Source organism: Pelobates fuscus, chromosome 3 (genome assembly GCF_036172605.1).
Source record: "Pelobates fuscus isolate aPelFus1 chromosome 3, aPelFus1.pri, whole genome shotgun sequence".
NCBI classification, from domain to species: domain Eukaryota; kingdom Metazoa; phylum Chordata; class Amphibia; order Anura; family Pelobatidae; genus Pelobates; species Pelobates fuscus.
In genome coordinates this window covers 223,545,473-223,561,598 of record NC_086319.1, presented here as the reverse complement: position 1 = coordinate 223,561,598, position 16,126 = coordinate 223,545,473, and the positions used below count along the sequence as shown (strand labels likewise).

The following is a 16,126-nucleotide window of genomic DNA, read 5'->3' as shown; positions in this document are numbered from 1 at the left end:
CCCAGTGGCTCACTGAATGTGATGAGCAGATAACTGATGCAGAAGTGTTGGCATCCCCCAATGCCCTTAAGGGTCTTACACAATGCTACTCACACATAGAGACCCACGAGAAGTTGGTATACAGGTGGTACTTAACACCCCACAGACTCCATACCATGTACAACTCTGTATCACTTTGCTTTGCTGGAGATGTGCGGAACAACAAGGCACAATGTTACACATTTGGTGGGCATGCCAACAGATACATCCCCTGTGGGAGGAAGCACAGTCCACCCTACAGACCATCGGCATCACGGCACCACCTCTGGATGTACACACAGGGATATTTCTTTCCTACCCGAACTCGACCCCAAAGTCGGTCAAATGCATATTAGCAATCACTGCATTGGCAGTGCGAAATCTTATAGCAACACACTGGAAAAAGCCGCAATGTCCCTCTAAAACCCAATTGTTAACTAAAATCCACCACTACCACATATATGAAGGCTTGACGGCCAAAACGGCCCCACAGAGAGAGTCCTTTCAGATGTCCTGGGCACCATGGGCTGATTTTTGGGATAAGGGGAATGTTACTTAATGTAACATAGCACCAACAAAGTGATTACAACAAAAGAACGTCAAAGTCACTGACAGGATACCAACATTCAATCCCACATACACAGAGTCCCATGCCCAAAATGGTAGCAACCCTCCCCAGATGTAATTGAAACCTCTGCGTAAAGAATGATTACCCCACCTAGAGTTTGAGAATACCATGGCGTGTATCCCACTACCACAGCACACTCGGACATTATTATTTACTAGGACCTAGGGCCATACTGAAGTAAAGAACACCACCTCACCACCCCTTCCCTTCCCCTTCCCCTTTCTTTTCTTTTTTCTGTACCCTCTCCCCGCCCCCCCCCCCCCCCTCCAATGTTAACTCCAGGTTAACATGCCCAGGCACAAGCCACAATGTACCTTAACATGACTGGGATGCGGTGCCTGAGCCAGTCTGAGCCAGAGGAGGCTCAGCAATCTCGGGACACACCGTGTTGCACATGAGGAGTAAGTCGGTGTGGCACCAGTGCACTATACGCTAGCAACTAGGTACATTCCAGGGGAGATCTCACCCTCTCCCCCCCACCTCCTTTTTATACCAAAGGTCAACTGTGCAGATGGGACTGATTATAAGTGTTTCCCTTCTTTCCTCTTGAGGCTTGTTACAATTGGTGTAAACGGTGTATAACACCCCAACACCCTCCCCTTCTTTCTTCTGTACCCTATTGACTTTATGAAAATAAAAAACTGTTAATTTAAAAAAAATAAAAAAACATGGGCTACCAGGGACAAAAAAGTCAGAGTATGTTGCTTAATGATAACTATACATTTTCTGTAGGAGTTAAAATAATAGTAATAATAAATGCATTTATTTTATTTAAAAATATATATAAATTTTATAACAAAATGGTAGCAGCAAAAATATATGTATAAAGGTGAAAACCTTTGTGTAGATCGTACCCTATATACATAAGCGATCATCCTGTTTTTCACACAATAATCTGACAAAGAATTATCCCACAATAAATACTGAACAGATGCAAACCTTGACAGTAGCCCCAGGGAAGAAGAGCCAGTTTCCAGTATCCATGGGATCTAGATTGTCTTCTAACACGACTTGCTTGTGAGCAGAGTTGATAATCAGAATGTTGTCCAATGCCCAGCAGGCCTCGTACACATCTCCATCCAGGGTGTTCTCCTGCTTCCAGCGAAACTTTACATTTTCACCTTTGGCTTCACTTGGAAGGTAGATAATGTGGATAATCGTGGTAACATTGGACGGGGCACTATAAAAAAACAATAATCATATAGAAATCACTCACACATATATTTTATATAAAAATTGCAAAGCATACTGCAACTGAGAGCAGTGGAGAAAGACAATAATATTGCATTTACTGATTCATGCACTTTGTGCTTGATTTCATTAAAGCATTAAGCAGTGAGACTGCAAGGGCATGGTATATACACCAAAACCGCTTTATTAAGCATGAGCTATTTTGGTGCTTTGAGTGTTCCTTTAATGAAACACACAGCTATGTCCCTAGCCTGGGTTTTTTTAGTATAGGTTATTTTTATTCTAGTGAGATAATACAATAATCTAGGAATTGTGGCTACAATTTGGCTACAATTACCAAACTGTATATATAGCAGAATTAGAAAATAGACCCCTTTTAATATAGTTATAGTCCAGATAAAAATCTATTTTCTGTAAAGTATACTTCATATTCCAGTTTATATGTGAAGTGGCTTAGATATGAAGTGCCTAATTGTGCAACAACTCTCAGTGCTAACGTGAAATACGTATTATTTACTAATTGATTACAGTTATAAATTGTGTAAATGATAGGTACACAATATATATATAAATTCTAAATATGACCCACCATTTTGTAATTACATACATAAAATAAGCAAATTTAAAATTTAAAAAGAATGCATACGGTATTTTAACGCTAATCTAAGGAGGGAATTATGGAGTACCTTCCACACAGTATAATGGCTACATTGAGGATAATTGTAGTTCATCTAAAACCCTCTATTACTCAACTCGGCATTCCCTCATTATAAAAAACAAATAGGAAAATAGATTTGATTTTCTTTATGAAAGAGAAGCTAGTCAGTTCAGTTTGGGGTTCATATAATTATAGTTTGACAAATGAGACTGAATGAATATAAAATATCTGGTTCACATCATGGTGTTTTTAATTTTTTTTTAATTATTAGTAAAAGACACATAGAAAATGAAACAAATAATTATAACAATATCTCAAATTTAAATACATGAACACACCTAATTGTCTCCAGTGTCACCCAGCTCGAATTGTTGTTCTTAGCATAGGAGACCAAGATACCAGGGTCAGAGTAGCTGAAGCGGCATGAGCCTGAGCCTGTAAGATATAACCATATTAAGAAAATGTTATGCTGTGAGGAAACCATTAATTATACCCTAATAGTCCCAAATGGCAAGTGACCCCCTGTACTTTGCACTCATTTTTTTTATATGTTAAATAACTAAATCAATAATGAAATACCATTATAGCTTTTCCTGAGAGTAAGCAGCAGATTTATCCATGCTTTGGAAGTCAGGATTGATATAAAAGTTATAAATCACAGCTGAGCGGAGTAATCTATCGCAGATTTCCCAAGGGAGGAATGTGAATTATGTGCATACTATAACGATGCATATAGAACTGACATTTGTGACCTAAATATTACAGAGAGAATAATCAATAATCGTACAATCCTAATGCTGACTATTAAAATATGGTCAAAAAGTGACAAAAGTAAGGATGGATCAAATATAAGTGATTGCTATTGCATTCATGGCTTTTATATATATATATATATATAAAACACACACACACACGCACGCTGTCATGGGAAAAAGAAAATACTCCCTCTTTGAATTCTTTGGTTTCACATTTCAGGACATAATAACAATCATCTGTTGCTTATCAGATCCTAACATTAGGTAAATACAACTTCAGATGAACAACTATACATGACATACTACACTGTGTCAGGATTTATTTAACAAAAATGAAGCCGAAATGGAGAAGCCGTGTGTAAAAAACTAAGTGCACCTTTACTGCTTCCATAGAAAGTAAGAGGCTAAGTAGCAGACAGGTTCTGCTAACCAAATGCCCTAGATTAATTGATCATCAGCAAGTGTGACTACCTCCGTAAAAGCCGATGTTTTATCAGTTTCTAAGTCTGGAGCATTCAAGTGTATGCTAACACAATGCCAAGGAGGAAAGACATCAGCAATGGTCTTTAGAGAAGCAATTGTTGCTGGTCATCAACAAACAATCATTCGGGGTTGCTGTATCTCTCGAGCAGAGAGAACTTGCTGGCATTTCAGTTATGGACTGACGTTTTGGGTGGATTAGCCTAATATGCAATGAAACAAGTTCTCTCTAATGGCAAACGTGAGCAAAAACTATTTTGAGACTTGAACAGGGATTTACCGAAGGGCAAGTTACTGAGTTATTCTAAGCTTTTGTCTGTTTTGAGGCTTCTCATATTCTCTGTTTTTGTTGACTTTATCAGTCTCCCACATCGTTGTGGATGAATTTTTCTCCCTACTCTTCTTTACAATAATGCTTCAGTTCATTGAGATTTGCTGGCATTTATTTCAACCGTTCAACCATTTCTGTTGTTAGTCAATTACATGGTTTATTGTCGGGGTAGCGTGGTTATACAGTAGGTTGATATGTCTCAGAAGCCTATTGTCTGTGGTGGTATGCTTATGGAGTTTCCATCGTGTGGTGAGGTTGTTTGGCTATTTTGCTCTGAGGTCAATGTCGTTTAAAACATATCGTATATTCAAAATATAATAAAACCAAGATTATACAGTAACATAAACAATTGTAACCATTGGTCTCGGGGGCTGAGTCGTGGTCCGACTAGTTCCTCTGGGAACTCCAATTTGGGGTCTCAATTGTGTGTGGGTATGGTGAGGGACAGCCTGCAGTCAGGTCGAGACTCCGATGAGGATGAAGAGCATGCAGATGAGCTTCCCTGAGATGCTTTCTGGCAGTTTGTGCAGAAATTCTTTGGTTATGCAAAAAGATTGTTGCAGCAGCTGTCCGGGTGGCTGGTCTCAGACGATCTTGGAGGTGAAGATGCTGGATGTAGAGGTCCTGGGCTGGTGTGGTTACACGTGGTCCGCGGTTGTGAGGCCGGTTGGATCTACTGCCAAATTCTCGCCTTTTGGTGACTGCTTATGGTAGAGAAATTAACATTCAATTCATGGGCCACAGCTCTGGTGAACATTCCTGCAGTCAGCATGCCAATTGCACGCTCGCTCAAAACTTGCAACATCTGTGGCATTGTGTTGTGTGATAAAACAGAGTGGTCTTTTATTTTGGCCAGCCTAAGGCACACCTTTGCAATAATCATGCTGTCTAATCGGCATCATGATAAGCCACACCTGTGAGGTGGATGGCTTTTCTCATCAAAGGAGAAGTGCTCACTAACACAGATTTAGACAGATTTGTGAACAATATTTGAGAGAAATAGGCTTTTTATGTACATAGAAAACGTCTTAGATCTTTGAGTTCAGCTCATGAAAAATGGGGGAAGAAACAAAAGTGTTGCGTTTATAATTTTGTTCAGTATATATATATATATATATATATATATATATATATATATATATCCACATAAAGAAAACACTCAAGGGTTTCAGTACCAACAGTGCAACAGATCTTTCATATAGACTTGCTATCTTTATGTGGATGTATACTATAGGAGTAATACCATACAAGAGGATTAAGAGGATCAAGACTCATACATGGTGGCCACATTGCCTTCTGCAACCTTTGTTGGATTCAGGTGCTGGAGCTAGCAGTCATGTAACCACAGCTTACTGTTTAATAAATAAACCATTTGTATTAACATAAAAAGTCCTGCCTTCACACACTGCAACCCTATTGACTCTTCTCTGTTTATTAACTTTTTCTGGCTATTCTCACCCAACCTGAACCTTTCACTTTCAGGCACATCTTCTGCTATTTATGACAACCAAATCACCCCTCCCTCCTCTTCTCTAACATCAGTTGTTTTAAGTGTTAGACTATAAGATTGATCAGTATTGCTTCAGACCTGAGGAAGAGAGAAAACTCTCAAAAGCTTGTCTTTGAAATATTATGTTCGTCCAATAAAAAAGGTATCATTGCATACTGCAATACTCTGGTATTTTGGCATCTTTATATATAGATATATATATATATATATATATATATATATATATATATATATATACACACATATCTAACAGTCCAGGATTTGAGGATTACCTGAGTGTGTCTAAGGTGTTTAGAAAAAGAAAAAAAAAGTCAAAGGTGTTTCTATTTTTTTTGTTTTTTTCTAAACACCGTAGACACACCTGGGTAATCCCAAAGTCCTAGACTGTTAGGTGTGCCTTGAGGAGAGGGTTGAGGAGTTCTGGTAAAAACAGCCATGTGTGTTAAGAACTTTATTAAACTAACTAGGGTTATATGGCATTTTAATCAGTCTGTACCTAGAACAGCGATGGCGACCCTATGGCACGTAGAGCCCTCTCTGTGGATACGCGGCAATAGGGGCCGCTGGTGCCTACTCTGCTTTCGTGTCGGGAGGACCAGGAGGCAGGGGGAGGGATCTGGGAAGCAGCTCGCCTTTCCTCCCCTGAGCAGGCTGTATGGAGCGTTGCCGTGGCTATATGCAGCGTTGTGCGGGAGGACAGGAGAGCTGCAGCCAGACACATACTTACCACCACTGAACCACCAGGGGGGCTGTGTCCCCCCCCCCATTCACCAAAGGTAAGAAGAAGGGAGGGGGGATAATGATTTTATGTATCTTTACCACCACCTTTACCACCCCCCCCACACACTGCACCTCTACCTCCCACACACACAGCTCCTCTACCCCTCACACACACACAGTACCCCTACCCCCCACACAGCACCCCCCCAAACACAGCACTCCTCCCTAACATAGCACCCCCCACACACATCACCCCCTCTACACATCATTCCTCCCCCCACACAGCACCCCTCCCCTCCACACAGCACCCTCCCCCACACACAGCACTCATCCCCCCACATAGCATCCCTCTCCCCACACATAAGCACCCACACACACACACAGCACCCCCCTCACACACAGCACTACTCACACACAACACCCCTCACATACAGCAACACACACATACACACAGCACCCCTCAGATGCACACAGAGCACCCCTCAGAAACACACACACAGCACCCCTGACACACACAGCACACACACTCCGCACCCGTATACCCAAACGTATACTGTACCCCTCAATGAAGTGTGTGTATTCAGCAGGCTGCATGTAGTCAGCAGTCTGTGTGTGTGTGTGTGTGTGTGTGTATTCAGCAGACTGTGTGTGTATTCAGCAGTCTGTGTGTGTATTTGTGTGTATGTATTCAGCAGACTGTGTGTAAGATTTCAGCAGTCTGTGTGTACTCAGCAGTCTGTCTGTGTATATTTGGCATTCTGTGTGTGTGCGTGTGTATTCAGCAGTCTGTCTGTATGTTTATTCAGCAGTGTGTGTATTCAGCAGTCTGTATATAATCAGCAGGTTGTGTATATTCAGCAGTCTGTGTGTGTGTATTCAGCAGACTGTGTGTACATATTCAGCAGTCTGTGTGTATGTTTGTGTGTGTGTATTCAGCGGCCTGTGTGCATGTATTCAGCGGACTGTGTGTATGTATTCAGCAGTCCTTCTGTGTATTTAGCAGTCTGTGTGTGTGTATTCAGCAGTCTGTGTGTGTTGGTGTGTGTATGTATTCAGCAGTCGGTGTGTTAATGTGTTCAGAAGTCTCTGACTGTATTCAGCAGTCTGTGTGTATTGCATTTGTTGGAGATACTAATAAATATAAGCTTAATTGTATCTATTTATATGATTATTTGAAAATTGTATCATTGAACTCTCTGTTGTTGTGTTCTTCTTTTAAAACAAAAGATGTTAATTAGTTCGGACAACTGTACGAGTTGTTTTTTCTAAACTTAACCTCAGTATTCAGGTTTAACTGCTGTGTTGGCACTTTGAGGAAAAAAAATGTTGGCATGTTTTGCGGTTTGGGCACTCGGGCTCAAAAAGGTTCGCCATCACTGACCTAGTGTGGTGGAATCTCGGTAAAAATAAATTTAGTAGGCCGAGATGACCACGTGGCATGTGTACGTGCATATACTGGCGTATCGGTCGGTTGGTTGCACGTGGCAAAGATACGATCAGTAGTGTACGGAGCATGTGCGAGAATACCGGATATAGTATTCCCCTCCTCCATTGTGCTAGACAAGCCATGCGGTCAAGCAGGAAGTTAGTTCTTGTTCGTTTTAATTGGTTATGAGAATGTGCGGGTGGAGCTTAATATGGGAGGAGTTATGTGCCTATATAAGGAGCCTGCACTATTGTCCGGGGCTCAGAACTTGTTGTATTTTGGTGACATTAGTCCCTCTGAGTCCCGATCGGTGAACCGAATAAAGAATCTCTTCCTTCCTGAAGAAACCTGTGTCCATCTCTCTGTGCTTGGCTTCCGTCAGTTTCTCCGGTATCACTAGAAGGATATCCCACATACAAAAACTAGGTAACTGTATTACACCTGAAGAAGAAGTTGATGGACAATATTCTACAGCAACCCACTGCTTTTTGTGTCACCTTCTGTTTAATCACTTCAAAAGTGCAAATAAATAAATACTTTTCAAATGGATGTGACAAAGCAGTTTATAACTTTAGGGAACTATAAACATTGCTATTTTATTTCATGGATATGCCCATTTCTTGAGAAAAAAAAGCAAGACAGGTTACTAGATGTAATCAGCAAGTCTTACCACCTGGGTTTAATGAAACCAAAACTATATTTATTAGCTTTTTGTTGGTATAAACATTCTGCATCATAGACATGCCACACAGTTAAATTTTGTGTTTAAATAAAACAAACATACAAATGAAGGGCAGAAGAAAAGACATCTCATGTTTACTTTGAGCCCATCTGCTGCCAATGCTTGTGTTTCAATGACAGAACATCTGCCGTCCATCTTTGTACTTTACACCACACTAAGGTTCCAAATTTTAATCATATTCATTTATTTTACTTAGAGGAGCCACGTTCAAAACCAATCAACCTCATCCTTAGTTTGTCAAATACATTCATACAGCATGAAAGATGAAACGAAACTTTATTCTATACAGCAGAATGAATAGGCGCATAATGAGAGGGAAATTGAGATGTCTCCCGCTAGTTTTATTTACAGAAATTCAGCATCAATGCAAAATCACCACTAGTTATTTCAAGCAATGAACTCTTTGGCTATTGAGGCACAATGTATAATGTGTTAGCTATGTGTTTATTCATCTTTGCATTTAAAACACAGTTTTTAAATATGAGTACTGTATATAATGGTCAACTTGTATTTTATTTAAGGCAATACAGTCATCAGACTGAGTAAAAGCCAGACCTCAGGAATATACACAAATTTAAATGAGGCTTTAGCTATTTTGACAAGTGCACAGCAATCACTTAATCCCTTAAGGACCAAACTTCTGGAGGCCCTTTAAATCCTTCACTATACCGCTTCTTGGGTTAAAGATTCGAATGTATTAATCCACATATCCCAGTCTTCTATCTGGGTATATCTATTTCCCTGGTTCGCTAGTATGTCCCTTTCCATTTTCGCTTTCCAAGTCACCTGGGATGATAATTCTTGGATATGTGGAATTGTCTGTGTTTTCCAATTGCGTGCTAATAAGAGTTTGGCGGCCGTGATGATATGTATAATCACCATTTGTTCATTCTTTGGCATTCTGGGCCATCTTAAGTTTAATAGGAATACTTCTGGTTTGAAATTCATTTTCTTTCCAGTTGTTTGGTCAATAAGCTTCAGTACTTTCTTCCAAAATTGTTTAATCAGAGGACAGTTCCACCAAGTGTGGATTAGATTGCCTTCGTTAGCATTACATTTCCAACATCTATCGGATGTCTCCAGAGAAATTCTGTTTAGACGTTTAGGTGTCATATACCATCTATTGGCTAGCTTAAATTGTGTTTCTATAAGATTTAAACAGTGTATGTATTTATAAACTTTATTTAGAGAGCTTTTCCAGTGCTCTTCTGCTATAGGAACTTGCAATTCTTCTTCCCATTTTTTAATCAGGCCTATTGGTTTGTCGTGCCTCCATCCATATATAACTTTAACACATTTTGTCATTACATTTTTATGATTGTTTAAGTCCAGAAGATGTTTGAGTTTTAAGTTTTCCTCCTCCTTGTGTTTAACTAGGTATTCGGAGATAAAACCCTTAATTCTCAAGTAGTTTAATTTTTCATTTTCAGGGATGTTGAATTCCTCTAGCATTTGCCTAAAGGGTTTTATTTTTTTCTCCACTATTATGTTCTTAATTTCCTTGATCCCCCTGGTTTCTTAGTTAGCCATTTTTATATTTTCTAGCATGTCTGGAAACACTGAAATTGGGAGCTCCTCTATAATTTTGTTTCTCAAGCCTATGTTAGATGTGATTTTGTCCCACCAATTTGTTAGGTCTGCGAATATCTGTGATTTACTCCGTGCATCTTTGATCGCTTTTTTTATTCAGGTCAAATTGCTTACCTCTGTTTTTATCTTTTCCATATTGTACCAGATTTCTTTGGTGGCCATCTTATTCTGGGTGAGCACAATGTGGAAGAGTCTGCTTGCAGGGCCGGTGCAAGGATTTTTGCCGCCCTAGGCAAAAGTAAAGTTTGCCGCCCCCCCCCATGTGACATCTCAATGCCCCACCCATATAACGCCAGTGCTGCAGTGCCGCCGTGTTTACATTAAAAGGCCTGCAGGGACAGGCTATAGACACCAGAACCACTACATTAAGCTGCAGTGGTTCTAGGGACTATAGTGTTTCTTTAATGTGAGGTAAATTAGAGATTAGTGCCACGAATAATATGCTAGATTGCCTACTTACAACCAGATGAGGATGATGATGGGCTCTAGCTGCAGTCTGGCTCCACTGGTCTGGTGTAGAACAGGCTCGCTGGAGGCTGTTTGTAACTGTGGTCACAAAAAGCAATGTTCTGGGAGAACGGAAAGCAGCTCCATTTTTTGGGGGCCCTTTACACAGCTCAAGGTCTGGGTCCCAGGGTTCACCTTCATGTTCCACCAATGAGTTTGTTCACAGGGGTTGGAGTGTGTAGGGGATGTCCTGATATGTGTGTAAGGAATGCATTGTGTGAATCTGTGTTTGTATGTGTAATGGCTGCAAGGTGTGTTTTTGTGTATGTACGGGATGCAGTGTGTGCGTCTGTAAGGGGTGCATTGAGTGTGTGTAAGGGGTGCATTGAGTGTGTGTAAGGAATGCATTGTGTTTCTGTGTGTGTAAGGGATGCATTGCTTGTGTGTGTGTGTCTGTGTGTGTACTGCATTGTGTGTGTAATGCATTGTGTATTTTTCTGTGTGCAAGGGGTGCATTGTCTTTGTGTGTAAGGGGTGCATTGTGTGTGATTGTGTGTGTGTGTGTGTGATGGATGGATGTCAATCTCTCCCCCCTTGTCACTCTCTTCCTCCCCCTCTTCCCCCTTGTCCCTCTCTTCTCCCCCCTCCCTTGTCACTCTCTTCTCTCCCCCTCCATTGTCACTCTCTTCTCCCCTCCACCTCTCCACTGTCATTCCCCCTCCCTACCCTGTCACTGTCACTCTCTGTCAATTTCTTTCTCTCCCCTGTCAATTTCTCTCTCCCCCTCCCTTGTCACTCTCTTCTCCCCTCCACCTCCCCACTCTCATTCACCCTCCCTACCCTGTCACTCTCACCCCACTGTCAATTTCTTTCTCTCCCCGTCAATTCCCCTTCTCAATTTCTTTCTCTCCCCCCTCTCCCTGTCAATTTCTTTCCCCCCCACTGTTCATTCCTCTCCCCCCACTGTCCATTCCTCTCCCCCCACTGTCAATTCCTCCCCCCCTCACTGTCCATTCCTCTCCCCCCCACTGTCAATTCCTCCCCCCCCCCACTGTCCATTCCTCCCCCCCCTCACTGTCAATTCCTCCCCTCCACCTCTATTGTAGCGTGACTGAGCCCTGTATGATCTGCGGGTACAGGGAGCATCTGTCTCCTGTACCCAGACGGACTAAGTGTGCACTTCCTGTTCGTCCGGCCGGGTACAGGAGACAGATGCTCCCTGTACCCGTGGACCATACAGGGCTCGGCCACGCTACAGTGAGGGAGTGACAGGAGGGAGTGTTGAGCGCTTCCCTCCTGTCAGCCCCTCTCCTCTGGCTGTGCCCGGGCGGTGCGCCCTCATGGACGCACCAGCCCGGGCAAAGCTGCAGCCGCCTGAGGCTCTCTGCAGAGCGCTCGGGTGGCTGCAGCATGAGGGGGGCCGGCGCTCCTGGCGGCGCCCCTTCCCAAGGGGAGCCCTAGGCGGCTGCCTAGTCCCCCTAACAGGTAGCGCCGGCCCTGCTGCTTGTTGTGTAGCTTTGCATTATCTCTGGACACCCCAGACCTCCATCTTGTTTTAACCTAGCTACATTTTTAATTTTTACCCTGGATTTTTTTCCTCCCCACACAAATTAGCAAAACGATGAGTGTAATAGTGCAAACCAATTTTCTGGAAAGTTCAACGGTATCATTCTCCATTAGTGATGCACCGAACTGTTCGCAGGCGAATAGTTCCCGGCGAACATAGCGTGTTCGAGCTCGCCACGGCGGGCGAACACATGAGCGGTTCGATCCGCCCCCTATTCGTCATCATTGACTAAACTTTGACCCTGTGCCTCACAGTCAGCAGACACATTCCAGACAATCAGCAGCAGACCCTCCCTTCCAGACCCTCCCACCTCCCTCCCAGCATCCATTTTAGATTCATTATGAAGCTGCATTCTTAGATAGAGGAGGGAAAGTGTAGCTGCTGCTCATTTGATAGGGAAATGTATAGCTAGGCTAGTGTATTCAGTGTCCACTACAGTCCTGAAGGACTCATCTGATCTCTGCTGTAAGGACAGCACCCAAAAAGCCCTTTTTAGGGCTAGAACATCAGTCTGCTTTTTTTTGTGTGTGTAATCTAATTGCAGTTGCCTGTCTGCCTGCCAGCTTCTGTGTCAGGATCACAGTGGATACTATGCCCACTTGCCCAGTGCCACCACTCATATCTGGTGTCACAATAGCTTGCATTTAAAAACAAAAAATGTTTTTTCACTGTAATAGATTAATTAGCAGTTAGTTGTCTGCAAGCGTCTGTGTGTCAGGCCAACAGTGTGTACTCTGCCAGTGTGCACAGTGCCACAAATATCTGGTGGCACAATAGTGTGCATTTAAAAACCCACAAACTTTTTTTTCACTGTAATAAACTGAATAGCAGTTAGTTGTCTGCAAGCGTCTGTGTGTCAGGCTCACAGTGGATACTGTGCCCACTTGCCCAGTGCCACCACTCATATCTGGTGTCACAATAGCTTGCATTTAAAAACAAAACATTTTTTTTCACTGTAATAGATTAATTAGCAGTTAGTTGTCTGCAAGCGTCTGTGTGTCAGGCCAACAGCGTGCACTCTGCCAGTGTGCACAGTGCCACTCATATCTGGTGGCACAATAGCGTGCATTTAAAAACCCACAAACTTTTTTTTCACTGTAATAGATTGAATAGCAGTTAGTTGTCTGCAAGCGTCTGTGTGTCAGGCTCACAGTGGATACTGTGCCCACTTGCCCAGTGCCACCACTCATTTCTGGTGTCACAATAGCTTGCATTTAAAAACAAAAACATTTTTTCACTGTTATAGATTGAATAGCAGTTAGTTGTCTGCAAGCGTCTGTGTGTCAGGCCAACAGCGTGTACTCTGCCAGTGTGCACAGTGCCACTCATATCTGGTGGCACAATAGCGTGCATTTAAAAACCCACAAACTTGTTTTTCACTGTAATAGATTGAATAGCAGTTAGTTGTCTGCAAGCGTCTGTGTGTCAGGCTCACAGTGGAAACTGTGCCCACTTGCCCAGTGCCACCACTCATATCTGGTGTCACAATAGCGTGCATTTAAAAATAAAAAACTTTTTTCACTGTTATAGATTGAATAGCAGTTAGTTGTCTGCAAGCGTCTGTGTGTCAGGCCAACAGGTGTACTTGCCAGTGTGCACAGTGCCACTCATATCTGGTGGCACAAAAAAGTGCATTTAAAAACCCACAAACTTTTTTTCACTGTAATAGATTGAATAGCAGTTAGTTGTTTGCAAGCGCCTGTGTGTCAGGCTCACAGTGGATACTGTGCCCACTTGCCCAGTGCCACCACTCATATCTGGTGTCACAATAGCGTGCATTTAAAAACAAAAAACTTTTTTCACTGTTATAGATTGAATAGCAGTTAGTTGTCTGCAAGCGTCTGTATGTCAGGCCAACAGTCCCTATTCTGCTCTGTGTCTGTGTGTATCAGGGTCCCTGAGGACAGGTGTCAATCCATATCTGCCAAGTGACCCTATGTAGGGGGAACAGTCCCTATTCTGCTCTGTGTCAGTGTGTATCAGGGTCTCTGAGGACAGGTGTCAATCCATATCTGCCAAGTGACCCTATGTAGGGGGAACAGTCCCTATTCTGCTCTGTGTCAGTGTGTATCAGGGTCTCTGAGGACAGGTGTCAATCCATATCTGCCAAGTGACCCTATGTAGGAGGAACAGTCCCTATTCTGCACTGTGTCAGTGTGTATCAGGGTCCCTGAGGACAGGTGGCAATCCATATCTGCCAAGTGACCCTATGTAGGGGGAACAGTCCCTATTCTGCTCTGTGTCAGTGTGTATCAGGGTCTCTGAGGACAGGTGTCAATCCATATCTGCCAAGTGACCCTATGTAGGGGGAACAGTCCCTATTCTGCTCTGTGTCATTGTGTATCAGGGTCCCTGAGGACAGGTGTTAATCCATATCTGCCAAGGAACAGTCCCTATTCTGCTCTGTGTCAGTGTGTATCAGGGTCCCTGAGGACAGGTGTCAATCCATATCTGCCAAGTGACCCTATGTAGGGGGAACAGTCCCTATTCTGCTCTGTGTCAGTGTGTATCAGGGATCCTTAGGATAGGTGTCAATCCATATCTGCCAAGTGACCCTATGTAGGGGGAACAGTCCCTATTCTGCTCTGTGTCAGTGTGTATCAGGGATCCTTAGGATAGGTGTCAATCCATATCTGCCAAGTGACCCTATGTAGGGGGAACAGTCCCTATTCTGCTCTGTGTCAGTGTGTATCAGGGTCCCTGAGGACAGGTGTCAATCCATATCTGCCAAGTGACCCTATGTAGGGGGAACAGTCCCTATTCTGCTCTGTGTCAGTGTGTATCAGGGATCCTTAGGATAGGTGTCAATCCATATCTGCCAAGTGACCCTATGTAGGGGGAACAGTCCCTATTCTGATCTGTGTCTGTGTGTATCAGGGTCCCTGAGGACAGGTGTCAATCCATATCTGCCAAGTGACCCTATGTAGGGGGAACAGTCCCTATTCTGCTCTGTGCCAGTGTGTATCAGGGTCCCTGAGGACAGGTGTCAATCCATATCTGCCAAGTGACCCTATGTAGGAGGAACAGTCCCTATTCTGCTCTGTGTCAGTGTGTATCAGGGTCTCTGAGGACAGGTGTCAATCCATATGTCAAGGTGTCAATATGTCATATGTCAGGTGTCAATCCATATCCATTGTGATTTAGGAATGTTAGCTGATTTATGCCCTTTATGGATTAAAACCAGACTCTGCATCAACTGTGTAATTTTCCATGGGAGTTTTGGCATGGATCCCCCTCCGGCATGCTACAGTCCAGGTGTTAGTCCCCTTGAAACAACTTTTCCATCACTACTGTGGCCAGAAAGAGTCCCTGTGGGGTTTAAAATTCGCCTGCCCATTGAAGTCAATGGCGGTTCGCTCGGTTCGCCGGTTCGCGAACGTTTGAGGAAGTTCGCGTTCGCCGCTCGCGAACCGAAAATTTTATGTTCGCGACATCACTATTCTCCATATATATAACCATTTTGGTAGGATGTATGTTTTTAAGATATTCATTCTGCCAGACCAGGAGAATCCCAATCCTTTCCAGTCCTTTAGTTTTTTATTTGTTTGTGTTAGTAATGGTAGGAAATTTGCTTCAATTAAACCTCTTAAATTTGGCGTTATCATTACGCCGAGATAACATAGTTTGTCTTTATTCTCTGGGAGGCCAAGGTTTTGTACAAGAAAAATCATTACTCTTCTTTCCACATTTTTTGCGATATAATTTGATTTCTCTAAATTTATCTCATAGCCTGAAACTTTGGAGTATATTGTTATTTCCTCCAATAACTCTGAAACCGAAGTTTCTGGATCTTCTAATGTAAGTAAGATATCATCTGCATATATATTGAGCTTTGATTGTCCAGCCTTGTTAGTAAATCCCTTTATTCTCTTGTTTTGTCTGACTGCGATTGCCAGAGGTTCTAAAACCATTATATACAATAGTGGAGACAGAGGACATCCTTGTCTTGTCCCATTTCTTATGTTGAAGTTTTGTGAAGTAAATCCCGACCCTATGACTTTTGCTGATGGCTCCATATAGAGGGCTGAGATTGCTTGTAACATAGCACCGGGGATTCCAAATT

At 42.7% G+C, this 16,126-nt stretch overlaps 1 protein-coding gene across 2 annotated transcripts in view; it reads right to left on the bottom strand.

Annotated features, from left to right (window-relative positions):
* RELN (reelin) overlaps positions 1 to 16,126 on the bottom strand; it is a 466,948-nt gene that overhangs the window by 228,362 nt on the left and 222,460 nt on the right. For both annotated transcript variants that reach the window (XM_063448139.1, XM_063448140.1), the window contains exons 9-10: positions 2,834 to 2,930; positions 1,586 to 1,826 (exon numbers count right to left, since the gene is read on the bottom strand). In XM_063448139.1, coding sequence (XP_063304209.1) covers positions 1,586 to 1,826; positions 2,834 to 2,930 — 338 coding nt within the window. The remainder of the gene's footprint in view (positions 1 to 1,585; positions 1,827 to 2,833; positions 2,931 to 16,126) is intronic.